The sequence below is a fragment of the Dama dama genome, chromosome 23 (assembly GCF_033118175.1).
Source record: "Dama dama isolate Ldn47 chromosome 23, ASM3311817v1, whole genome shotgun sequence".
Classification (NCBI taxonomy): Eukaryota; Metazoa; Chordata; class Mammalia; order Artiodactyla; family Cervidae; genus Dama; species Dama dama.
Genome location: NC_083703.1, coordinates 18,333,299 through 18,361,057, shown reverse-complemented (window position 1 = coordinate 18,361,057; position 27,759 = coordinate 18,333,299). Strand labels below are relative to the sequence as shown.

The window sequence follows — 27,759 nt, the reverse complement described above, 5'->3', positions numbered from 1 at the left end:
AGGGGTCTGGAGGTCCCATCTGATGCTGACTCTATTGACTACAAATCCCCAAACAATTAGGCACTTTTGGAGAGCAGAGCTTCTCTCGGCTTTCCTGCAAATTCCCCTGGGTGTGCCTCCTTACTTATGTTCTGTGACTAAAAGCCCTTGAGGATGCTGCTAAGTCTGCAGTCAGTGGCTAATCTTAACAAGTTCACCCTCTTCATGTGGCCAGACCAGCTACGGGACGCTCCCCACCCAGTCACAGCGGCACACATTTGGCGAGGTGTCACCCACAAACAAGATACGAAGGGACAAAGAGCAGCTGCGGTCCCCAGAGGCCCTGACAACTGCAACAGGTACTGAAACACCCAAGTTTTCCCCCACCCCCCCGGGAATATTCACTTCAGAACTGCTATTCTAAACTAACTCATTTCCACAAGACATAGATGTGGACTCCTCTACTTAATATTCATGTTCTCCCACTAAGTTTGTATGTAAACATATCCTTTAGAAACAACAACAAAGTCAGTGTTTAAAAGAGCTTGAAGGCAAAAATCTTAACTCATCCCTTCTACAGCACAGACATTCCTTCATCTAGAGGGAAAAAAAAATCTGCCGAGATGCTAATGTAAACCCAAATATTCAGTCTTGAGCATCGAGAAAGAAAAGGAGGGTGAACATATTTTTCTAAAACGATATGCAAAGAGGAGCCGTTTTTACAGAAGCCATTTCACCTGCACATTCCTGTGGGGCCCCGCCTGCTCTGTCTTTCCCGCTGTGTTTGTTATTCTGGTCCAAGGATTCTCAATCCTGGCCCCACATTAAAGGAGATCTGGGTTTTTGTGTGACCATTTTTTTAAAAAATTGAAGTATAGTTCATTTACAAGGTTGTGTTTGTTTCAGGCATATAGCAAAGTGATTCAGTTACATATATATACATATACATATATAGATCTATTCTTTTTCAGATGGTAGATTCATTTTTTTAAATTTATTTTTAATCGAAGGATAACTGCTTTACAATGCTGTGTTGGTTTCTGCCATACATCAACACGAATCTGCCACAGGTATGCATGTGTCCCCTCTGTCCTGAGCCCCGCTCCAGCCCCCTCCTCAGCCCACCCCTCTAGTTGTTACAGAGCCGCGGTGTGAGTTCCCCGAGTCATACAACACATTCTTGTTGGCTATCTATTTTATGTATGCTAATGTATGTTTCCATGTTACTCTCTATATACATTCCACCCTCTTTCCTCCTCCCTCACCGTGTCCATAAGTCTGTTCTCAACGTCTGTGTCTCCTTTGTTGCCCTGCAATAATTTCATCAGTATCACCTTTCGAGATTCCATATATATGCATGAATATACAATATTTGCTTTTCTCTTCCTGACTTACTTCATTCTGTATAATAGGCTCTAGATTTTTAAATATTCATGTCCAGACCCCAGTCTAGACCCCAAAGATTCTGATTTAATTGATCTGGAATAGGCCCCAGTGGTTTTAATACACAGCCAGAATCCAGGACCACAGGCTAAAATCAAAGGTGGTGTCACTGCGATCCATCACCTAAACCCTAAATAAACGTGGACAATGAGAAAGTGAGTACATTGCTAGCGCCGAATCTCCTGGAATTTTATATATGGGATATTATTAGAGGGACTCCAAACTGTTGTTTGTGCTGGCTTATTTTGGAAATCAGCCTATTTTAGGAAAGTGACTGTGGGCTGGCTAGTCCCCAGTTGTTGCTTATTAGTTTTAGGCTGTGTACCATCAAACCTTTCCCCACACTGCAAAGAACTCTGTTTCCTTTTGAAAGGAAAGGAAACCATGAAATCAGAGCCTGCTACTCAGAAATCATTTTCAACTAGACAATTAACAGAGGAAAAGAGTGAAGCCAAGAATGACTACAATGAAAATCACTAACAGAAAGATGCCCCAAGCGATAGGGAACCAAGGAAACAAGACTACACAGTCCAATTTTCTGGTAGAAAATGGGGTGAAGGCCAGCCTCGGTGCTTCTGAGACTCCTCTGTTTCTTTTCAGTAAGAGAACCCCCTGAGAACAGCTCTGCTCCAAAGTTGCTCTCAGCCAGAGTCAGGCAAGTTCTCACCTGTCAGCAACAGAAGCAGAAAAATAAGTAGGAAAGGGAGCTCTTCAGAAGTCTTGCTTTTATTTTTTACTTAAAAGGCTGGTATTTCTGAAATACACCTTTCCTGTGTGTTTTATAACGTTCCGTTTATTTCTTTTGTGTAGTGATTTTCACAATAGATTTAGTTGGTTCCGATGCATGTATACAGAGTAGCCACTCAGTTAACATTTCAGGAACAACTGAACTGAAAGCTCACGTTTGTTGCTGTTGTTCAGTTGGTAAGTCAGGTCCAACTCATGTACACGTAAGGAACTGCCTACTGTGTGAGGCTCAGAGTACATTTTTTAACCAGCAAGAGAGTTGATAAGGCCCTTTGGTGGTCAGCAATGGATTAGTACTTCAAAGAACAGAGATACCTTTGCTTGATCCACAGTAGATTTCAGTGGTCATACAGGATCAGTGACTCAACGTTAGGGAATCATGAAGGTGAAGGAGGGGACAAAACCCCTTTCCCACCAGATGTGCACATCTCTCTCGAATCAACACTGTTGCTCCCTTTCATGTTCTGGTACAGACACATCTGGGGCTTTCCAGGTGGCGCTAGTGGTAAAGAACCCACCTGCCAAGACAGGAGACATGGATTCGATGCCTGGGTCAGGAAGATCCCCTGGAGAAGGAAATGGTAACCCATTCCCGTATACTTGCCTGGAAAATCCCATGGACAGAGGAGCTTGGACGGCTACAGTCCATGGGGTCACAGAGACAGACACGATGGAGCCCGCGCATGCACGTGCACACACATGTCTTTGGAAAACCAGGAAGAAATTGGTGGAGATAAAAGCCAAATCTGGCCTGAAAAGTGTGGTTGTGCTTTGCTGCCCACCCCCTGGAGCATGCAAGGTGCCCTCCAGAGACAGGAAGTGGGGTCGCAGGAGGGGCCAAAGGAAGACAGAAGGGGAACTGAATCTTTATCTCTTGGCCTGGGTGCTAACGCCCAGCATTTTCCTTCCACCTGTCGAGTGAGAGATGATGGAAGCAACCTGAGAACAAGGAAGGCAGATCCCCAGACAGACCCACATGGACTAGACAGAACCCCTGGGCCCTGTGCATCCCTTGGAGGACATAGCATCTTGATTGATGGAAGTCTCCCTGTCTGACTGTTCCTGTGTAATACCCTCGCACTGGGTAGTCTCAGAAGTGCCATGGGGAACCAAAGGAAGAGACACCAGGGGAAGCTGTTGGCCTTTGTCTCAGCCTGGGTTTAAAGGGACAGAAACAGATGGTCACACTCCTCAGAACGAGCACAGAGAAGGTGACTCTTGGGGCTGCAGGGGAGGCTGGGAGTCAGCTCCCTCTCTTTACAGGGTCTTCTCTTGGGACCAGCTTTGGGAGCAGGGACCCCAGCAAAACCCCTCTTTGTTTTAAGAAGCTGAAAGAAGCTGGTGGTGGTTTACCTGCAGCCGCTGAAGACCAGTGAAAACGCACTTTTGGCATGCTTTAGAGCAGTGCTCCCTAACCTTTTTGGCACCTGGGACTGGTTTCATGGAAGACAAATTTTCTACAGACCGGGGGTGGGGGGTCGTTTTGGGAGGATTCAAGCACTTACATTTATCGTGCATGTTATAATAATAAAAGTATGTGTATAGGAGGCAATATGATACCAAAAAAGGCTTAGATTCTAAAGAGATCTAGATTTTAATCTCAGTTTTAGGCAGCTACTGAAACTTTCTGAGTCTCAATTTCTGCATCAGTCAAATGGAGATTCAATACCTGCCCAATGGTACTGTTATTAAGTCTGGAGACAAACATGCACGGGAACAGGTATATGAGTGCTGAGTTGCCGGGAGCCAACACACGAGACCCTACCCATGACAAGGCCGTAAGGGAGAAAACCTGACGGGCAAGGCGGATCAGGTTTTCAAGGGTTTCAAAAAGGCCAGCTCATGAGATCCCACCCATGACAAGGTCACGAGGAGAAAGCCTGACAGGTAAGGCAGATCAAGTTTTCAGGGATTTCGAAAAGCTGCCCCTGGCGCTCACCTTAAAGATGATATCTGTCTTTCTGATGCCTGCCTCAATGGACTACTCCCTAATTTCTCTGACACAGGCAGGAAGGCCTTCCCCGATCTCTTCCCAAATAAGAATCAATTTAGAACTTTAATCAATAAGTTTCCCAGGTGGTGGTATTTTATGAGATTATTCAGGGTGAAAGGAGTGTTTTAATTTAAACTCCTTTGCTGGTAGTTTGTTAGCCAAATGCATTTATGCCCTTGGTACTAATATGCATGATTGCTTATAATATCCTAATCATAAAATAGCATAAAGAACCTGATTATATAAAAGCCCTAATAGATATAGAGCCCTTTTAAGGGGTAAAGGAGTCGTATTAGAAAACATAAGAAAAATTATTCTATAGGTGGTTATTGGGTTGTGATTTGCTTGCTGTGTTTTTGCTTGCTGTATTTTTGCCTTTAATGTGCTAAGGTTGTATTATAAAAACCATTGTTAATATAGTTAAAGATCTAGAGAAATAAGAACTTAGCCCTAGTGTGGTAACAATGAGATGGTTGTTAATTGTCAGTCAGGAGTGCTAGGCAGAAGCTGCCTCACCAAAGTCGCAGAGTCAGTATGGGGTAAACTTCTTAGATAAATGCAACTGACAACTTTTGCAGAAAGATTAATTTTTGTATTAACAAGAATATAATTCTACTCTGTACTATTTCCCTATGACACTGTTACCTTTCAGTTAAGGTCACCATAAAAACGGAAAATACGTTTACAATCACCTGACCTGCATAAAATGTTAATAGCCCCAAGGCCAGAAGATCATGTGCTAAGAATTACTATAGAATTAGAAAGCAAAAAAATCCTGCTTTTCCTAAAAATCAAAATGATGTAATGCTAATCCTGTGTAATCATGAGTAAGCATCTTGTACCTTGAAAACGTTCTGTGAAAGGGTATAAAACCGGTTGTCAAAAAGTAAAACACAGACTTGGCCCTATCAAGGCTAGTCTCACGTGTCTTCTCTCTCTCTCTCGCCGACACCGTTCATCCTGAGGGTACCCTCTGGATCCTGCCGAGGCTGGACCCCGGCACTGAGTAGTGGGCCTGCTGCCACCATCATCATTATCGCCACCTCCATCCTCCTCCATCACCATTACCATCATCTTCATCCCCATCCTCCTCCTCACCTTCGTCATTACCATCCTTCTGGTCATAACCATTATCCTCATCACTATCTCATCCTCAACAGCCTCCTCCTGTTCTTCCTCCCCCGCCTCCTACCACCACCATCATCCTTATCATTTCCAAGTCCTTTCACGTGCATGGCTTACTTCTTGAACAACAGCCTCTAGGCTTTTGGTGAAGGAAATTCAATTTCTTCTTCCTGACATGTTACTCATTCTTAATATTCACTTGAAATTTATTGCCACTTTTCCAAATAAGAGCAATATACCTAGTAGAAGCCTCTTCCTTCTGATAGCTTTTTATTTACTGACATAAATCTTACAGTTCAGCATCATTTTAAGAATCTACACTCACAAGCTATCAACTGGAACCGGAGCTAAGTTGAGCTCAGCTTTCTGCTCTCCATAAACAGAGAGACGAAGAGGAAAACAGGTGCTCCCAGGAAGGCAGACATTGTTTCCACGGAAATCACATGGCCACCATGCCCAAATGCTGACAGCTACTTTGCCATCATAACGTTCTGATTATTCTAAATCTAGTTAGTACAATCACACTCATGCAGTCCTCGAAAAAAATAAAAACAAATAGGAAATGCTACCTGAATGAGAAAGCGCAAAGGATGGAGTATATCAGGAACATGGAGATATTCAGAATGACTCACAACTATTGACAATATCAGATAAAAATCTAAGAGTCCTACTGGGAAACAGCATCGTCTTTGAACTTAACAAAAAGCACAATGCCCTCACAGAATGCTAGCCACTCAAATACAATAATAAATATATGTAAATGGGTGCCGGCTGTCAAATTTCTACAGGTAAAATAATATCCATTGCTTCTGGTTCTCCTTCCGGAACCTAATTTCCATCCTCTGGCCACTCCTGGCTACTGGTGGAACCTTCCCAAGCACTCTTGCATCCTCCCTAGGCTGGTTCCCAGATAAGCGGGCACAGTATCCCATGACTCTTGTTCTCCTCTCCAGTGGGGCCTAAATGATACAGTCATTTCATTATGATTTACATTCTATTTTTCAAATACAAAGTGAAATTTGAGCTGGCTAACAAGCCGTGTTTGAACAGTAAGGCTTCTGCATACAAAGTACATTTTCCACCGTCATCTGAACCAGGGTTCTCAGAGGGCTTAATCTGCAGCTAATTCAACACCTGTGGAGTCACTAGCTTTGCAAACTGAACACTGTGACCTGGGAGGCAAGTGGCTGGTCACAGAAGGCTCCAGTCTCTCGCTGACACTATATATAGAGAACTAAACCTTCAGGATCCCCTCCCTGAGGAGCTCCAGCTCGGCCCTCTGTGGTTTCACAGGACAATCTTTGCCTCCATAAAAAAGGTGGGATTGATTCTCTGCTCAAGGAAAAAAATGCCCAAGGGAGATACAGGAGAAAAAGCTCAGCGTGGACACCTTTCTAAATGACCCCACCATCTGAGCAAAAAGATGCCATCTATAAACCAGGAAAACAAGGCTGGTTTTTTTCCTGAGTGTCAAAGAATTGATGCTTTCAAACTGTGGTGCTGGAGAAGACTCTTGAGAGTCCCTTGAACAGCAAAGAGATCAAATCAGTCAATCCTGAAGGAAATAAACCCTGAATATGTTTCGGAAGGACTGATGCTGAAGCTGAAGCTCTAATACTTTGGCCACCTGATGTGAAGAGCTGACTCATTAGAAAAGACCCTGATGCTGGGAAAGCTTGAGGGAAAGAGGAGAAGTGGGAGACAGAGGATGAGATGCTTGGATGGCATCAGTGACTCAATGGACGTGAGTTTGAGCAAGATCTGGGAGATAGTGAAGGACAGGGAAGCCTGGCGTGCTGCAGTCCATGGGGGTCACAAAGAGTTGGACATGACTGAGCAAACTGAACTGAACTGATGAACCAGTAAGCAGTTCCCAGCCTTCAGAACTCTTGAGAAAAAAAATTCTGTCCTTTATAAGCCACTCACCTCTGGTATTTTGTTACAATAGCTGAATGGACTAAGCTAGGAGGCACAGGTACTTAAACTATGTCATAGTTAAGCCATCTGAGAGTTTTAACAAGGTAGCATTGGTCAACAGGGTCTAGGGTTTCAGAAAAATTAAAGTGACTCTACACTTTGAAAAGCCTATGATGTTGGGCAACTCAAATTAATTGGAGCTCTTTGGGCAAAGAGCATCAGTAGCATCGTTGGGCAGAAGCTGTGCTGTAAAGAGTTGCTAAGTGAGTTGAGGGAGGAAGTATAGCAGCTGAAGGAGGTAGAAACATGATTTAAAGTCCAGTAGGGAAAGAGGGCAAGAAGAAGGAGAGAGAAGAAAAAAAAAAATGAGAAAAAAGGGGGGCATTCTGAAACCACTGGGAGCGACCAGGTGAACTCACTGTTCCAGAAGTCAGAACTTCAGAGGAGAAATGCTCCCACTGTGTGTTGACAATAATACTACGTGTTGGCTTCCTTTGTCGTTGTTTAGTTGTTACTTCGTGTTGGACTCTCTGCGACCCCAGGGACTGCACCATTAGCAATTAAACAGAAAGATGAGCTCACAGAAGGATTTGCCTCCCAAGTATGAATGTTCTAATGTGCGTGTGCTCAGTCTTTGTGACCCCATGGACTGTAGCCCACTAGGCTCCTCTGTCCATGCAATTCTCCAGGCAACAACACTGGAATGGCTAGCCATGTCTTCACAGTCTTCCTGACTCAGGGACTGAACCCTCGTCTCTGTGTCCCCTACACTGGCAGGCAGATTCTTTACTGCTGTGCCACTAGGGAAGCATGACGTTCTAGATGATACCACTAATATTCAACCCAAGACTGGGGTGCTGCCTATACTGCTACTCTGCCATCTTTACAGGCCACCTCCCAGGGGCTGTGTCAAGCGGATCTGTCCTGGAGGGGCCCTGCCAGGATTAAACACACACACACACACACAACCACCAACACACCAGACATCCACAGTGAGGGAATCGGGGCTGGACGTGTGGAAATACAATTCAAACCAATCCCCTCAACTGGAGGGAAGCACTGGTTTTAAAGAAATAGCCTCATTATCCTTTGCTCTGCAACCAAGGAGACTCACTAGAAAGAACATCTAATGTTGAGTGACAACTTCTTTCTGGAATTTTACTCTTATACCTAGAAAAAATTACATACTACTGTATAATAACTTGACATTGAGGAAAATGCTGTGGCTACTTGAACCGATGGGCTTATCCCACCAACAGTACCTTTCCTGGGTGGTCAGCTCCTCAGTGGCCTCCACTTCCTGTGGCACCTACCCTGGGGAAACTGCGAAATGACCCATGTCCCTCAAACCCACTCTGATGTCCAGGACAGTGTGTGACAAGCCACCTCTCTGTTTTATTTCTAGAACATTCCAGAAAGCTACAGGGAGAGGGGTCAAACACAGGAAGCAGGTGCAGGACCGGAGCCTGGGTGCTCAGCGCATCTCCCTTTCCTACATGGGAAAGGCGGACAAGAGAAGGCGGACAAGGTTCTCAGACTACGACCCCTCCAACAACAGCACTTCCCAGGTTTCCTTAATCAGTCCACAGTCTGGAGCTGGCTTCCTCCTACTGCGCCTCTGAGGAGCAGTATCGCCAATCTGTTGCCAAGAAGCTGGCACACAGGACCGAGGTCCTCAAACACACCTGAAACGGGAAGGAAACATTCCCAGAGGTTCATCTTTAACCCAGACTCTGAGCTCCTTCGCAGCAAATTCCAGAGAACCAGAGGCAGCTGGGGGCAGGACACCAGAGCAATCACGGCAGCCTGCGGCCTCACCGCATCAGCGCCCAGGACGGGGACGCAGAGGGGACAGCACAGATAACTGAAACCACCAGGGGAATTTCTGGAACCGGATTCCGTAGCTCACACTGGAACGTGGCCAGGGTGGCAGGGCAGAACCTTCAGTCTCTGTAAACATACCACAGAGCTCTTCAAAATGAGGGAAAACTGACCTTCCTGGAGGTCCAGGGTTAAGACCCTATGCTCCCAGTGCAAGGGGCATGACTGGGGAAGATCCTGCATGTCACATGGGATTAAAAAAAAAAAAGCTACCTTCCGATGAGTAGGAGTCATTTTCTTGCATTCTCCCAAGGGATGCTCTACAAGAGAACCAGCGTGGTGTGTGGATAGAGTTCCGGAGGAGGAGGCCAGAAAGTATCGCTCTGGCTGCACACTCACATGAGTCTGTTCTGTGACCCTGGGCCACTCGCTTGACCTCTCTGGACCTGTTGTTTCATCTGGAGGTCAAGACAACTGGACCAAAATCTCTAAGGTCCTTTTCCAGTTCTAATGCTCAGTGACTGCCATGTCAGGGGAAGAAGACAGCAAGAGAGACAAATAGTATCTGCTTTCACAGCTTAAGAGAAACAGTAAAGCTGGTGCATTCCTGACAACTCGGCCACTGCGCCGGGCATCAGCACCACGGTACGTTCTCCGCTGGATGAGGGAGCCACCTCCCTGTGGCTGGCAGCGTGTCCTCCGCCAGCAGGGCCTCCGTGGCCTTCAACAAGGAGGCCGTACGCATGTGATGTGCCTTCTGGGAAGGCACCTCCTCCCCGTTTCCACTGTCCAGCAAGATGTCCCTCATACATGTAACGATATAAACAGCAAACATTCTTTGAGCTCACACAACATGCCAGACACTATTACATGCACTCTGGATGCATTAGTTCTTTAATCTCCATAACAACAATGTGAGCTAAGTACCAACATTTTCCTGATGATGCAGGCACAAAGTTGGAATCGTCTGCCCAAGGTCATTCAGCTTCTAGGGCTTCTCTGGTAGCTCAGTGGTAAAGAATCCACCTGCCAATGCAGGAGACGCGGGTTTGATCCGTGGGTTGGGAAGATCTGATCCCCTGAAGAGGGAACCAGCAACCCACTACAGTATTCTTGCCTGGGAAATCTCGTGGACAGAGGAGAGTGGCAGGCTATGGTCCACGGGGTGGGAAAGAGTTGGATACGACTTAGTGACTAAACAACAACAACCACAGCTTCTAAGTGGGGCAGTCAGGTGAAAACTTGGGCTAATTCTGAGGTCTTCACCAATATTTTATACTGACCCGCTAATGGCAGTGTAAAATAGAGATGATTTTTTTTCACCATTAATGAGCACCCCTATGCAGTGGGCTGCTGTCAACATCAAGAGTATGTGGCCCTGTTTTAACAACATGGGAACACCAGACAGATCAAATCATGATGGGAAAGACAGATCTGGGTCTGACTTCCTGCTCTATGTACTTATGAGGCCTCTGGAAATTCCTTATATCGTCCCAGCTCCTCAACTGTAAAATGTGAAGAATAATATCCACTTCAGAGATTTATAGTGAAGGTTACATAAAACGAGGCTCCTAGAAGTCCCAGCTAGTTTTTAAATGATGACAAAGTAGAATGTTTGTTTTTAAGATCTCAAAGGGTAGATACATATGGCTCTAGACTTCAGATCACAAGGTTGGGACAAAAGCTTGAATTCTGATTTTAGAGTTATCAGTCTATTAATTTAATCAATTGACATCTATTACCTTTTTAAATCTATTGCTATTTCTTCCTACTTATTGGGAGTCATAAGACGTTTTTTTGGCTATCTGGCTTGTGAGATCTTAGTTCCCTGACCAGGGATCGAACCCAGGTTCTCAGCAATGAAAGCACGAAGTCCTAATCACTGGACCGTCAGCCAAGTCCCAGGAGTCATGAGACTTCTGATTCCCAAGGGCTGCATCTACAGTGAACAAAGTTCCCAAAGCAGTTTCCTAACAGAAAGGCAAGCTGGGGATCCTAAAAGATGGGGAACATCTCCACAATGTCTCCCCAGCTCCATCTCATCCAAATTACATTTTTTGCACCTCAGTTTCTCCTTCCACAAAATGGGTACAATTTCTGCTCTGAGCTCTCCCACCAACATATTCTGCACTCTTACAAAAGCATGATGAGAGCAGCAATGCCTAACATTTGCATAATCCCTAACACTGGAAGATTTTAATGTTTAAAAAGGCTTCTCTTATGCCTTATGATATTATTTAGGCATCCAGACAGCAGATTATTGACAGCCTTGAAGGCATATTGACTAAATTAAGCCAAAAAAGAAGTTTTTGCTCTTAAGTGGAAAGATGTAAAAAAAAAAACTGAAATGCATTTAAAATGTGTATAAGTGTATATGTAAATATGTGTATCTACATATACATACATGTGTCCATATTTATGCACATATACACATATATAAATGTGTACATTTAGCACATCAGTTCTGTAACCTTCAACAAGAATGAAAATACCACATCCATCACACCACTGAACTTGTTTACAAATAAATATCCTTGACTGTTAGGATTCCTCGTGAGACCTACCTCATGCCTGAATCATGCAGTCAACCTTATTTTTAAAATATGTATAAAAGAAAAATGTAAATAGCTAAAAATGAATATCAAATTCCATTTACCAAATTCCATATATATATGTGTGTGTGTGTATATATATACATATACACACTATTTTAGAAATTATTTCTTTCAGTGTATATATAAAAACCAGTCACCTAAGACCAGTCACCTAAGACTCTAATCTCAATCTTAGACTGACTTGGAGGACAAAAGTCAGTGATTCGGCTTTCAAATGGTAACTGTTTAAACCACCCAAAGGATAACCTTAGACTTTAAATATGTAAAATAAAGTCTATTCACCAAACTTTATAGAGTTTAAACTAGATAATGAATCATAAATAAAGCTTCACTAGAATCATTTATCCAAATAAACAATGATGCAACTATGTAGAAAAGAGAATTGACATAACCTAAAGTTTAACAGAAAAGAAACAGTGAACTTTTGGTGTGTATTTATTTTTTTCTCTGTATTTGCCATCCTGGTTTTATCCCAGGACTCCTTGTACTTAAGTCTTTCAGGTTGCCAAGGATCCTCCAATATAAGCTTTTCTGATTTTTTTTGAAATATCAGACAAGATATGTATGTATATATGTGTACATACACACACAATTATGTTGGGACCATTTAAATGAAATTTATATGAATCACTAGCTAAGTAAGTTGACTGAAGAAGAGAGAAAACACTTTCCAAGATAATAATAATTTAGAGGAATTTAAACCACCAACTAATCCACACAAGGGTTGAACTACCCAAGCACACAGTCAGATTAGATGACAGGGAGACAGGACACGGAAATAAGCATGCAAATAACTAACACTGTTTTTAAAAGTGTGATAAAACACAATGTTTCTTCAAATACCCTAAATATCTACAGAGTCATATATATAGTATAAAAGGTGGCAGGAACAGCAAGACTAGATTAAGTCAACTCTGTTGCTATAGAAGAATCATCTTCCCCTCAAACCTGGCTCGTCTTCTAGAAGGCTCCCCACCCCCACTGGCTGATGGAAAGCCCATGGAAGTCAGCAGAGGCTTCTTCCCTGCTTTAGTCTCTACTGAGTCAGCACTTGCACCCAGCGTTTCTAACCCTCATTATCACCTGAATCCCCTCGATGCTCCCCACCTTGCCTTTAGTTCTGGGCTGGACTCTGGAAATCCATGGTCTCAGGAAGAGGACCTCACAGGCACAGTTGGGGGGACAGAGGTAAGCCTGGTGCCGTGGGGTCTCAGAGGGAAGGGCCCACCAGGGAGGGACAATCAGGGGGAACCCTGAAGAAGAGGGTGTCTCAAACTGAGGCTCAGCCCACTGAAGCAGAAAGGAAAGAGGAGAGGCAGGGGTCTGAATCATCTGTGTAGGAGTCACCTGTGCCTTTTGGAGGCATGAACTTGAACTTGGCGGGCGGGGAGGTGAAAGCTGCTGATGACAAAGTGGAGGGGAGGGTGCTGTTTACCAAGAAGTCTGGATCCCATCAAGCAAGTGACTTCACAGAATTAAGGTGGAGAGGGTCAACAGCAGATGCGCAATTAAAAATCTCAAGTGCATAGAACTGGAAGGAGGCATGAAGAAAGAGTCTGTCTGATCATGAGAGCCACACTTCACATGGTACTTGGGAAGCAGAAAACGCACGCAGGGAGACACTCCGGAGGTTCATAGTCCCTGGAAAGATAAACCACTGTTCCTGGCCAGACTAGTCTGAATATCCCTGTTGCAGCAAGGAACACCACCAATTCTAGTCTCCTCCTATTCACAGCAATACCCAAGAAATTGATAGAACTCATAAAAATTCACTGATCCTGGATCGCAAATCAAATTTTTTAAATGTTCCTGGACTATCTGCTATGGACAAAAAGCACCATGGGAAAGCCACTGGGAAGCATCACATGTATCCTCTTTTGGTTGTATAGTCACACTGGCACGAGGCCAATTTTATTTCTTATACACATGCCCACTGTTAGGATGAAATAAATGATGGCCAGCAAATAGTGGTCTGGACAAAGCTGCGTTTACAGTCAGATCCACGGGGCTGGAAGAAATGCAGAAGTGAAGTACAGAGTTAAAGACGAGAAAGTTCACCAAACTCGGCAAGATTCCAAGGTCGGGTCTCCAGCAGGGCCGATGGACTAGCGTTGGCTCTGGTGTATGTTTGATGCTTTCACCAAGCCTGGAGCGAACAGGTCCAAGATGGGCTGTGTCAACTTCCAATGGGACTCGAGTCCTGCAGCTGATATATCTGCCTGCACACACTCCAAGCGTGACAAGACTGTGACTTTAATCACAGACGCACGGAATGAAAATAATCACCACCAAATAACCTAACCACATCCCTCAACCTGTTTTGCTGGAAGTGCATAGTTTTTCCCAAATTAAGGGAACTTTCAGCAGAAGTTTTTCAGGGTAGCAAAGTGTTCCAGGATCATAACAGAGAGAGAGAGCCACCTCCTTACTTGTTATCGCATGGCCTCCAGACATTCCTTTTCACACTTCCTGCCTGTGTCCTTAATTCTGAGAGTATGTTTCCACAGGAAAGGTCTCTCTGTGCTGGAACACCATCTTCTAGGCAGATTAGATTCTTAAAAAGTTGTATTGGTGCCTGAGAAACTCAAGTATCAGCTTTACCAGCTTGGCCATTTTCAGTCATTGGAGAAGTGGTTTTGTTCGCTCTGAATCGATGAATTTCTATTGAAGTGTCTGTTTCTCTGATACACACAATAAACTGGCACTTGGCAGTGATTTAAAGAAGCAAACGGGCCAGCTTGCCATCAGAACAAAGCTGCAGGAGCAGAAGCAAGCCAGATTTAAATGAGTTAATTTACAGAAAAGCCTTTCTCTGAAGGCTAATACTTAATTCAAAACCAGCTGTCCTCTCCTTTGGGGGCTCAAGCTGCCTGCCTTGCCTCTAGTTAGTCTGTGCCGAGAGAAACATGTCTAGTCCAAGAGAGCCAGGGAAGGAAGCGCCTGTAAGGAGTGCCCAGGCCTCCGGAGCCTGGCTGTGGTGCTGACTCCTGCTCTCCCAAGAAGACAGCCTCACTGCCCTGTCCACGATCCATCCTTGACCTTGGCCACAGCAGATGCCGGGCTTTGGTGTCTGCTGCCTTCAGCAGCCCTGATTCCCTTCAAATGGCGGGCTTGCCACTGAGAGTCCTGCTGACTTGACCAAGCCTTATGCCAGCCTCTCCAGTCTGGGAATGGCCATTACTGCCCCTACAACCCGGCCGCCCTCAAAGAGCCAGGTTCTCAGTCCTGAACCCAGCTAGAGGCTGGTGCCTGCTCCCCACTGAGGGGGATAACAGGGTCGAGTCAATTCCCCCTCTAAGGATGAAATCCAGCTCTTCAAGAGGAACCACATTTGAGTTTGCTCCACTAAACAAGCCCTCTCACCTAAAGGAAGCATCATCTGGTGTGTGTGTGTGTGCACACATATATGCATGTTTACATCTGGTGTGTGTGTGTGTGTATGCGCACATATATGCATGTTTACATCTGGTGTGTATGTATGTGCACATATACGCAAACTCATGTCTGGTGTGTGTGTGCATGTGCACATACATGCATGTTTACACATTTTTCCATACTGCTGGGCACATGAAGAATATCTTCATCCCCCTGGGAGGTGAGACCATGAGGCCAAGGCCCTAGAGCAGCTCTTCTCAACACTGACTTGGCTGCATGTAAGAGTCCTGGGATGGAGATGGGGTGCTTTTTAAAATTTCCCAGTAGCTACCATAACCTCCAATTCTATCTCAATCGGTCAGGCTGGAGCCTGGGCCTCAGGATGTTTGCAAAAGATTCCTGGGTGATTTTAAAGTGCCACCAGGGTTGAGAAACACTGATTTAGAGGGAAAAAGGCAGAGACCCTGAGCTGAGACTCCCCAGTGTATCCAAGATGAAGTACTTGCAGTTTAAAACCAGTTCCTACACAGGTGAGAATTCTCCCCCAGGAAAGATCATCTCTGCAGCCAATAAAGTAACCATTAGAACAGCATGGAATCCTCGGGCCATGTTTCATAAGTATAGTGACTCTTTAGCCAGTCCGAGCCTTGGTAATGCAACTATTAGGAAAAGGGTTACTCTGAAGACATTGGTTTTGCTTCTCTTATCTCCTATATTCCATCTTCATGCATTCCCTTCATCCGTCATTTCAGTGCAGGCTGTTTGTATATTTGCCTTTCTACTTTTCCAAAAAAGCTTTATGTGTTGCCTTGAAATTAGATTTGAGCACTGCCTGCCCTCTAAGTAAATAATACCACGGAAACGATAAGCTCCATAATCCAGAGGTAACACTGACATTGTGATATTCCATAATGCAGAGAACACGCCCTTCACAGGACCTGAGCTAACCGTTCCTCCAGGGAAGGCTGGTGCTGAGCCATACAGACCCTGCCCGCTGCCAGTCAGACAGAAGCCCTCGATGTTACATAGCAACTGCCTACCATGAAGCCTGCCTCTTTTTATTCCCTCTGAGCTTGGTTTAATATCCACTTTTCAAGTAGGAGATTCATTTTGGAACTATTTTCAGGGCAAGAATAGAGACATCCGTTAGGATATATTAGCTACATTACTTTAATCCAATGAAAAACATAAATCTCTCACCCTGCAATAAACTCAGCACAGAGGAGGGCAAGCAGTCTCCCAGATGGGCCTCCTTAGATGAAAAATAGCCTGGAAAATATACCAACGACCAGGGTATAAGACAGAATTTGGAATAATGCAGGCCTCTTTGGGATCTTATCTTCAAGGATTTAGTTACAGAGGACCAAAGAATTTTTTAACACGTGGGTTCAGATAAATTTAACATCCAGCAAGCCCAGGTCACGAATGGGCTTCAGACCTCCTCTATCAACCCACCACTCCCAAGACCAGCATGTCTGAATCAGAACTCACCACCTCCCTCCTGCTCCTGGATTTCTGATCTCAGTTAATGAGGTCGTTACCCACCCAGCTATCCAATCAGAAACCTGGCAGTTATCCTAGACTCAGCTCTTCCCTCAACTGTCTCCCCATTCCTCCCCAGTCTCTAAGTCCTGGAGATTCCATTTGCCTCTTGCATCCCAGCCCATAGATCCTATTTTAATGCACTGCCTCCTCAGTGCCTCCAATGGCCACCTAACTGCTTCCCCGTATAGTGGATCTTGCCCCACCAATCTATCCTTCTTCGTTCTGCGACAATAATCTTTACAAAACAATCCTGATCACGTTGCTCCTTCCATTAAAACACTTCAAGGCTCCCCGCTCTCTGCAGGATAAAGTGGGGGTATACAGCATCCTATGATCCAACCTCCCCAACCTCAGGGCCCTCACATCTCACCTGGAACCCTCCACCTACTCCACTGGGCTCCATGGAGTTTCCAGCACACCAGCTTGCCTCCCATCTCCCTTCCTCTGTTTACCCCGCCCCCTCCTGATTGGAATATTCCTCTGCCCTTCTTCCCTTAGCAAAATGTACTCACTGTCTAGACGCACCTCCTCCAGGAAGCCTTCTCTCACACCCAACCCCAAAGGGAGAAATGGGAAGCCCTACTCTTAAACCCCTGGTAAGACCTCTCATACAGTATCTACAATGTCATTGCACTTATCTAGCTCCTGGAAGACAAGGATTGTATCTTGTTTTTTCAATCTCAGCACCTAGCAGTGCCAACTGATGCACAGGAATTTAATAAACATCAGTGAAATGAATGAATGTTTCAATGGTGGCTCTTGACAGTAGTTCCAAAACTATCTTTTCTACAACTAATATATTATACTTTGCTTTCGACTGCTTATGACATGGGACAGCCTCTTATTCTACTTGTAAATCATTCACAGGGACCAAAACCCATATAGGAGATATAGCCCCTTTTATCCCCTGAGAAATCACTGGTTTTCCATTCCTGAAAGAAGGGTCATACTTCAAGGCACCCCAATAGCAGAGACTGAGAACTATCAAAATAAGTGACTCCCAATCCCTGGTCCTCCCTTGTTTTGAACTGCCCTCTTGCTGGAAGTGTGTATCATTTGAGGGAGGCACAGGATGGAGGCACTACTTATGGCAGACAGACCAAGACAAGAGTCAAGACTGGTTTATGAAGTTTACATCTGCTGCCCTTGCCCATGTAGACAGAAAATATCACCAAAAATAAAAACTGACCTCCTTGGTTTTGTGGCTTCTAAGCTCATGAGGGAGACACCCAAAAATAAAGGCACCATCGTTGATTCAGCAACAGGCAGCCCTTGGGCCCAAGGTAGAACCTCTGGAAAGCTCTGAGCTCCACCCAGATTTCCATCTAAAATGTCAAATATCTGCAATGTGGCTGCAACTTAATACGCAGCCAAACCCCTCTTCTCCGGGTACTGATTTCACATTGGAAAATGGGCAATTTAAATAAATGTTTCATTAACATAGTGTTTTCCTGCTTGATGCTAATGTACATAGAGAAATTTGTTTTCCCAAATTCTTTGCCGCAGAATTATTTCATGCAGTCCTCACAGGACAACATGAAGCTCTTCAGGTCCCTAAGAGACCAAACAAATAAGAGAAAATGCTTGTAATAAAAAGTACTATCGAGACCCATTTGTTCCAGAACACACATCACATATGCTGCAAGGACAGGAAGATCCCGACCACCTCGGCGGCACTGGGTTTGTACTGATGGCAACAAAGCATCGTTCAGTGAGCACAGTTGGTCCCCAAGACACAGAAGTGGGAGAGTTTCCTCAGGCAAGCCCAGACAGTGTGACACTTTGTTTTGAGACCCAGTAAGGCTTGTTCCCTTTCTGTTTCACTTATCTGTACAGGGATTCTTGCTCTGTGCTGATTTCAAATCCCCAAAATTTCAAGGATATTTCTAGCATCTTTTGCTAATAGGAGAGCTTAAAAACTTCATAGCACAGCGCTCGGATACACTCCACTCACACAAAAGCAGGTCTCATATAAAAATTTGTTCCCTCAAACCTTGGGAGACATGGGGGGAATGGCTTGACCATGAAAATGAGGGGAGAGGCCTGGACACCATGCTAATGGGAGACCATCTTTTTGGAGGATCCAACCACCTCAGAACGGTTCTCTGCACCTTTGAGCTGGAGGCATTACTCTGACTTAGTTCTGAGATGCTGGGATAGGGTGTCCCAGGTGGCACTAGTGGCAAAGAACCCACTTGCCAATGCAGGAGACATAAGAGACCTGGGTTCAATCCCTGGGTCAGGAAGATCCTCTGAAAGGGAAAGGCAACCACTCCAGTATTCTTGCCTGGAGAATCCCATGGACAGAGAAGTCTGGCAGGCTACAATCCATGGGGTCACAAAGAGTTGGATGTGACTGAAGCAGTTTACTACGCATGTAAGAAATAAACATTTGGTCACTGAGTTGACCAAAATATATTTCTCAAATATACATTTGGTCTTGTCCACAAGTCCCAACTTCCAGCTCACAAAACTCTTGGAATTTCCTAAGTGTTGAGAGACAAAGTTGTCTGTTATGTGAACGAGGTGACTTTTAGAAGCACCAGGCTGGAGGCTATGTGTGTGTGTTAGTCACTTAGTCGTGTCTGACTCTTTGCGACCCCATGGACTGTAGCCAGCGAGGCTTCTCTGTCCATGGAATTCTCCAGGAGTGTGTTGCCTTTCCCTTCTCCAGGGGATCTTCCCAACCCAGGAATCAAACCTGGGTCTCCCGGATTGCAGACAGAATCTTTACCATCTGAGCCACCAGGGAAGCCCAGGCTGGAGGTGAGTTGCCAGGAGAACCAATCATGTGACTAGAGGGTTGGGGCTTTCAGTCCATCCCCCAGATTTCCAGGGAGAGGAGAGGGGCTGGAGGTTGAATCAGTCACCAATGGCCGATGATTTTATCAATCACAACTATATAATGAAGCCTCCATAAAAGTCCTAAAGGACAAGTTTTTGTCCCTTTTTGGAGAGCTTCCACGCTGGGGAACTAGAATGCTTCTGTGTTCCATGCTGGCCTCACGCTTCAGGAGGACAGAAGCCTCTTTGTTCGGGACCCTGCAGTGTGTATCTCTTCATGTGGTTCTTGGTTCACATCCTTTAAGATCCTTTCATAATAATTTGGCCGTTTAGTGAGTAAACGGGTTTTCCTGAGTTCTTCGAGCCATTCTAGCAAACTGATCAATGCCCAGGAGGGGGTCATGGGAGCCTCTGATTTAGAGCCAGTCAGTCAGAAGTACAGGTAACACGCAAGCTTGAGACAGCAGCCTGACGGGGGGTGGTCTTGTGGGACTGAGCCCCTTCACCTGCGGGATCGGACTCTGTCTCCAGGTGGACAGTGTCAGGATTGAGTTGAACTCTTGGACACCCTGCTGGCAACTGAGAACCGCTTGCTGGTGAGGGAAAACCCATGCATGCTGGAACTGGGTCCAGGAACCCCATCCAGGTTCTATTACGTGGGGAGCAAAACCAAACTCAGTGAAGAGGTAAAGCAGGTAACCAGTGAGCTCTGGAACTTGCTGGGTGCCAGATGCCAGGTGAGTGGCAAGAGTGAGGGGCCCACCAAAGACTGTGGAAATCACACTGGTGGGGCTGACTTCCCAGGCTGTGCCACATCCGAGCTGCAAGGCGATGGACAAGTGACTTTCATCTCTGAGCTTCACCTCCTTCTTATAAAATAAAGCAGCAACAACAAGAAACCAATAATAGTACTGGGCACAGTGGCAGTGGCAGCCACCCTTTCACTGAGCACTTACTCTGTAGCAGGTGCTGCACAGATACTCACTTAATCCTGAGAACACCTGGGGCATGTTATTAACTCCAGTTATGGAGGAGGTGCAGAGTTCAGAAACAGCCCAAGGTCACCTAGCTGGAGGGAGTGGAGGGGTCTCAGTTCAAAGCCAAGTCCATCTGACTGCCCTGTTCTTTGGAAAGAATAATGACCTCAAATGACTGCCACGAACATTAGGAGATGAAATACAATATGGAAAGTGCTCTGGACGCCCCATATAAACAGCAGTCAGGGTTAAAAAGCCCACTCCTCGCTGCAGGTCAGCATCCCGGTCGCCCTCTCTATCCACTGTAGCCTCCTCCTTCCCTTGCATGAAAAACCCCATCATCTGAGCATGACCCCCAGTGAGGGGGTGGGGAGGCTGTCCTCCTGCACTCACTTTCTCAGGACGGCGATCTCATTCTCAATGCTGCTTTCTTTGCCCTTCAGCGCCTTCTTGGGGATACACTTGACCGCAAAGAGTTTTCCAGTTGCCTTCTCTTCAGCTAAGACCACTTCTGAAAATGCCCCACTGTGAACAAAGAGGGAGAAAAAAAATCACATTAGATTCAGGAGATCTGGAGACTCCTGACAGCTCCTCTGATCCCACTACCAAAATCAAGAGTAATAGCAACAATAAGAAGGATCCCTGGTGATTTTTTTAATCCAACCACACTCCTAACCAAACATCTTTATGCAAAGAGTAGACAGAGGCAAGGGTGACCACTTGCAAAGGGACACGGGGATGTCCACGTGGGTGTGGCCACCTCCCCCTGTCACCTGCCACTCTGAGAACAACCAAGCAGTGATAACTCAGGAGCCACAGAAATGCTTCAGGAAGGTTCCTGCAGAAAAGACTGCACCCATCTGAAGCCATCAGCACCCCCAACCCCAAGCAGACAAGAGGGTAACATTCAAATGTCTAGATTCCTCCCAGACCCTTTCAGTCCCAAGAGAATTCCAGAGCACTTCGCAAACCTGAAATTAATTCTCACAGATAGGTAAAAGTATAATTAATGTGTACAACATGTAATATTGACACGGGTTAACTAATTGGTAGGGCTGGGCATGGCTACAGTGAGCAGCTTATTTCTTTTTTAAGTCAAACAAACAAAAACAAACATGATGCCCTGAGTCAGGGAGACTTTCCTGCCTGAAAACATAAATCTTCCTCTGTGAGGTCAGAGCCCCAAACTGAAAATGTAACCAGAACATTCAGGCCCAGAGATTACATATCTCCCGAGAGGTGGTCCAGGAGCCCCAGACGCAGGCTTGTCCGTCCACCTGCCACCTTCTCTATCTCCAGCAGAAAACCTCGGGTGCCACTCTCGGGAGGGGGCACAACTTCCCTCATGACTCAAACGAAAACAGACACCTTCGTGGTCTGCTGCAGATCTCAGTGCGTGGGCTTTGAGCAGGCCACAGAAAGTCACTGAGTCATTCTTGGTCCCCAGACTTTCAGGAGCAACTCCCTCTTTCCTCTGAGGGACACTAAACACGACTGCTAAACAATTATGATCAGAGACAAACTCTCCGGCCACTAGAAGGACCAATGTCATCCCAACACTGGTGCCTTGGGGCCTTTGTTCTTCAGGCAACATCGAAGAGATGCCTAAGCAATGGATGAATGGATAAAGAAGATGGGGTACATATACACAACGGAACACTACCCAGCCATAAAAGAGAACAAAATAATGCCATTTGCAGCAACATAGATGGACCTAAAGATCATAATACTGAGTGAAGTAAGTCAGACAGAGAAAGAGTCACACTATGTGATATTGCTTAGTGTGAAATCTGAAAAAAATGCACAAATGAACCTATTTACAAAATAGAAATAGAGTCACAGATGCAGATAACTTACGGCTACCAAGGGGGGAATTGGGGGCCATGGGAAAAACTGGGAGACTGGGATTAACACATATACACTACTATATATAAAATAGATAATAAAGACCTCCTGCATAACACAGGGAACTCTACTCATTGCTCTGTAATGGCCTATATGGGAAAAGAATCCAAAAAAGAGTGGATACCTGTATATGCATAACTGATCCACTCTGCTGTATACCCAAAATTAACACAACATTGCAAATCAACTAAACTCCAATAAAAATTAGTTAAAGAAAAAACAACAGATGCCTAAGCAAGAGCGGACTTTTCTCTCCCCATCCTGTGCCACCAGACAGGGAGAGGCATCTGTCCCGGAGCAAAGACAGACTCACAGACAGACTTTAAATGCTTTCCAGGGGGAGGAATTCACCACTCAGTGCAATTAACTGTGAGTCTTCGGGGCAAGTGTTCCTCCTGAACCCCAACTCTTGAGAGAGGAATCTGTCTTCAAGGCCTGTATCTAATTATAGAAAGCCAAGAGACAGAAGATAGGCAGTCCACAAAAGAACCAAATGGAATATGTCAGAGTAAAGATCACGGGCCAAGTCACAGTCTCCCCCACCCTCCACATGTCTCACATACACAGACACCTTCTCGGCTCAGCCAGAACAGCAATTACGAAACGGAAAGACATAAAACCCGGGGCAGATTTATCAGAGTGATATATGGTATTAGACATTCCCAGTGGCATTTGGTCACTGCCAATGGCTTTCACCCAAAAAAGCCAATTCATAACAACTTGAAGGAATCCTCCACCCAGCAGCTGCTCTTCCTGCTCATGTGTGTCTGGGGATGAACTGAGGTGAATTCCCCTCCCAGTGAGGGCTCCTAGGGGGAAGGAATGTAAAGGGTTATGGACTCGCTCCCAGGGGAAGGGGGGACGGGAGGAACTGGAATTGACACACATATGCTACTGACACTATATATAAAGGAGACAACCAAGGGCAACCCACGGTACAGCAGAGGGAGCGCTTCTCGGAGCTCTCTGGTGGCCTAAGCGGGAAGGAAATCCAAACAGAGGGGATGTATGTACACATACGTGTGCTAAGTCACTTCAGTCACGTCCGACTCTTTGCAACCCCATGGACTGTAGCCTGCCAGGCTCCTCTGTCCACGGAATTCTCCAGGAAAGAATACTGAAGTGGGTCGCCATGCCCTCCTCCAGGGGATCTTCCCGACCCAGGGATGGAACCTGTGTCTCTTACGTCTCCTGCATTGGCAGGCGGGTTCTTTACCACTAGCGCCGCCTGGGAAGCCCATGTATATGTATAGCCATATGGCAGGAACTAACACAGCATTGTAAAGGAACGATACTCTAATAAGAATTAATTCTTAAAAAATGGTTACACTGGAAAAATTTGAGAAGCCTTTTCACTCATTACCTCTCTAAAGGAGAAAGAAGTTATATGAGTAACTGGAGGCACTGGATGTTACGTACCACTTGACATTTACAAAGCGCTTCGACCCGTATCAATGAATCCAATTCACACGGCAACCCAAGAAGTGCGCAGGAAGTGACTGCCGTCTGTTTTGCAGAGGAAGATACTGAGGCCCAGGCAATAAGGGTCAGAAAAGAAAACGCAGGTTTCCTAACCTTTCCCAGGGCCTTTTCAAGACACTCTGCTGGGCTGCTAGCAGGGAGCCTGCCCCACAAGAGGGGCGGGTGACAGAAAGGGAGAGTCAGACACTGCCTTTCGGTGAGCTGTCCTCCTGTCCTCCCGGCCCGGGGGTGCAAATCCACCTCACTGCCTCGCTGAGCCAAACGATGTGCATCTATCTACCTAGCTTTAAGCTTTCCAAAGACCTGGAGAGCTCACAGGTCTTCGGGGGATATAAGATAAGCATAAATTGTTATTGTTCCTACAATAAACATAAATCACTGGAAGACACTTTCCCATTCCAAGAAAGCTAATTAAAAATATCAGAAGCAGAAACTCATGAACGAAGGGTGGGGGCACTTTCAGTGTAATTACACAACAAAGTCAGGCATGTGTCTGCTTGTGTGCGGTCGGGGGAAGGAGAGGGAGACAGGCAGAGAGAGGAAGGCTGGGAGGGGGCTGGTCATGGGAAGGAAGACAGCAAGAAAAATTATCTGAGAGCCAGAAAGTCTCCAGATAACCCAGGGAGATAAATTCCTAAGAACGCAAGTAGGGAATGACAGTTACCAAGTTATACAAAATACAGGGAGATCAGAGCAGGTCGCACTCCAGGGCTGTAAGATATAAGTGCTGGGCATTTCATACTGAGCGGGAAAGCCTTTCAGCCAGACTGAGCCACGCTTGAAGCTTGAACTGGCGGTCTGTGCGGTGGCCACTCCTGCCTGGCACCCCCCTGTCCTCCTTCTGTGATCTGACTCTTCCCTTTGTCACCCCTCGACTAGAACCAGGAGGGCTGGCCACTGGGAGGTGGCAGGGGTCTACCAAACGCTATACCCAGGGCTCTCCTGCTGCTCACCTGATCAGTCTCTCGTGTGACCTCTGACGGCGGGAGCCTCCTTCCTAAAACTCCCTCCTTCTTAGTTCTACGACAGCTCTCTCCTTCCATCTGAACATCCAGCTTCTCTCATCGCCACCTGTTCCTTCTCTTCTCATCAAATGTCAGTGATCCCCTAAGTCCCATCCTCAGCCCAGTCTTCATCCTATTCTACGCCCTCCCCAGGGAAATCTGGGGATATTTCCTGTTTCCACACCACCACCCATCTCCTCATGGCCCCCTAACCTTGATCTAAACTATAACCTCCCTCATCTCATCTCGTGTGCAAATCTCACCTTTCCAGCTGCCTACTACGGTCCTAGTATCTTCTTCCCCAAACTTCTCTCTCTCATACCCGTTCTCATTTCTGTAGATTAAGGAAACCAGCCTAGAACTCAACCTCATTCCTTTTCCACTTCCATCACCTAGTAGATCCAGGTTTCCACTAACAAGACTCTCAGATGACCATCTGTCTTTCCATCCCTACACCACTGCTTTGAGTTCCAGTTATTCCACTCAGGACTCTCTCCTGGCTCCTCTGGCCTCAGCAAGCCTACTTCCCACCACTATCTTCTACCTATTCCTGGAATTATTTTTCCAAAGCAAAGATCTGATTATGTGGCTACCCTACTTAAAACACTGAGGCTTCAAGTCTACACAGGATAAAGTTTAAACTCCTTTGCAAGTTTTCATGGTGTTCAAAGGGCTTCCTGGTGGCTCAGACAGTAAAGAATCTGCCTGCAATGCAGGAGATCTAGGTTTGATCTATGAGTTGGAAGATCTTCCGGGGAAGGAAATGGCAACCCACTCCAGAATTCTTGCCTGGAGAATTATACGCACAGAGGAGCCTGGCGGGCTATAGTCCATGGGGTTACAAAGAGTCAGACACGACTGAGTGACCAATACTTTCACTTCCATGACATTCAAAGCTCTCCCCAATTTGACCCCAACCTGCAAGCTCCTCCACCAGTAGGCCATCCTCCCCAGCAAAAGCGTGCCCCACCATGCACACATCATCTCCACTCAACCACAAAGGTCAGCTAGCATTTCCCAAATACACCCATGCCCTTTCACATCACTTGAGGTAGGTTCCAGTCCACCCACCTCCTTTCTTGAATACCATTCCTTTTTCTTTCTGCTTGGCAAAACTCTGTTTATATTTTAAAGGGCCTCATTGATGTATTTCCTTATCTTTGAAGGCTTTCTCAATTGTCTTCCCCTCAGACAGAATGAGGCCCTCAATCTGAGGCTCACACACTTGACTCATACCTCTATTGCCTTATGCACACATGCCATTTGTGGCCTTTTGTGTGCCTGCCTATATGCGAGCAGAAGAGAAGTTGTTCTCTTCTGTGTCTCCATTCCTAACAATGTTTGGCACTAAGCGATGCCCACGGCAGTTTGATGATCACCATTACCTGAGGCTCTCCTCGGATTCTCCCCTACGCTGCAGATGGACCAAGCAAATGATGTTCTTCAATGACCTTCCACTCAGTGTAGGGGAAAATACTGTTCCTTTCCTCCTTTATAATGTAGTCCTCTGAGTTTCTATGCAAGCCTATGCAGAAAGATCCTCAAACGTTTCTCTCGAAGCATAAAAATTCTTTGCACCTTTCCAGATACATTTTAAACTGTATGCCTATGTACCTGAATGTTTAAATCATATTCTACAGTTGGATAATCCTGAGGTCACTAATTTGTGAATTTATGGCATGATATTTCTCCCCATAAATCATTATCTTGATTATAGAAGTAAAATTCACTAGGAAAATGGAGAGGGCAGATTTTTAGATAGGTAAAGGACTTTAGGAAATGCATAATCATGGGGGAAATAAAAATCCCAGGGACTTGAAAATGGTATTTCTTCAAGTTGTGACAAGATATTTCTTTGAGTCTCAAAGAAAAATATTCTATTTTTTTAAAACACACCACATTTCCAATTAAATTAAATCTTTATGATGAACTACTGAAAAGGTCAAAGAAAAAAATTCTTCATGAAGTGCTAAATATTTTCATCTCCTGAAGATAAGCTGCACAAATTACAAAAGCTGAATCTTTCCCCCTTTTCTTCCACATTTCAAAGCAAATCACATCATCACCCAGAGGTGCACCTTACTCTGATTATAAGCCAGGCACATAGGAGAAAATAAACAATTTTTGAGAGCTGAATTTCCAAGACTCGAGGGAAATGTCATATTTTCTATATTGACTAAAGAATTCTAAATGACTCCTCTTGCTTCTAACTTCATAAATAATGGCTCTGAAAGAGAATGCTTTGTTTTTGCTTTATCTATTTAGTTGTATGGAGAAGGCAATGGCACCCCACTCCAGTACTCTTGCCTGGAAAATCCCATGGACGTAGGAGACTGGTGGGCTGCAGTCCATGGGGTCGCTAAGAGTCAGACACGACTGACAGACTTCACTTTCCCTTTTCACTTTCATGCGCTAGAGAAGGAAATGACAACCCACTCCAGTGTTCTTGCCTGGAGAACCCCAGGGAAGGGGGAGCCTGGCGGGCTGCCATCTATGGGGTCGCACAGAGTCGGACACGACTGAAGCGACTTAGCAGCAGCAGCAGTTAGCTGTAAGAATGGAATCCTGGTGTTGTAATGAGAACTATCCACCCCATAGACTATCCATGCTATAAAGTTCAGTCAGTGATTGGCACCCAATCCTCTATCAGTGAAATGATTCCCAACTCCCAGTTGACTAATGGAAAAGCAAACAAAGAAGTGGATCGGGCTCCAGAAAGTCCTTATATTCTTGAGCTCCCTGGAAAAGCAGCACAAATCCATGTGTGCCAAGGATACCTTGCTTTAAACAGACATTTAAGAGTTTTGTGAACCACAGTTAGACATTTACCTTCCAGGTGTTAAAGAAAACTCCCAGGGCCATTTAGAGCACCTATCTCCAGATGTGCTGCAATATATTGAGACTAGAACTCAAAGCAAAGCCACACTCACAGATTCACTGGATAACACAACTATTCACTACCAATTCTGATCATAAAAAGTAAACACAAGAATCTATAGGGAGGAGGGATAAATTAGGAATATGGAATAACAAATATATACCACTAC

The 27,759-nt window shown here is 45.4% G+C and overlaps 1 protein-coding gene across 2 annotated transcripts in view; it reads right to left on the bottom strand.

Annotated features, from left to right (window-relative positions):
- The window catches only part of CAMK1D (calcium/calmodulin dependent protein kinase ID), a 395,130-nt gene that overhangs the window by 223,003 nt on the left and 144,368 nt on the right, over positions 1-27,759 (bottom strand). For both annotated transcript variants that reach the window (XM_061126085.1, XM_061126083.1), the window contains exon 2: positions 20,715-20,846. In XM_061126085.1, coding sequence (XP_060982068.1) covers positions 20,715-20,846 — 132 coding nt within the window. The remainder of the gene's footprint in view (positions 1-20,714; positions 20,847-27,759) is intronic.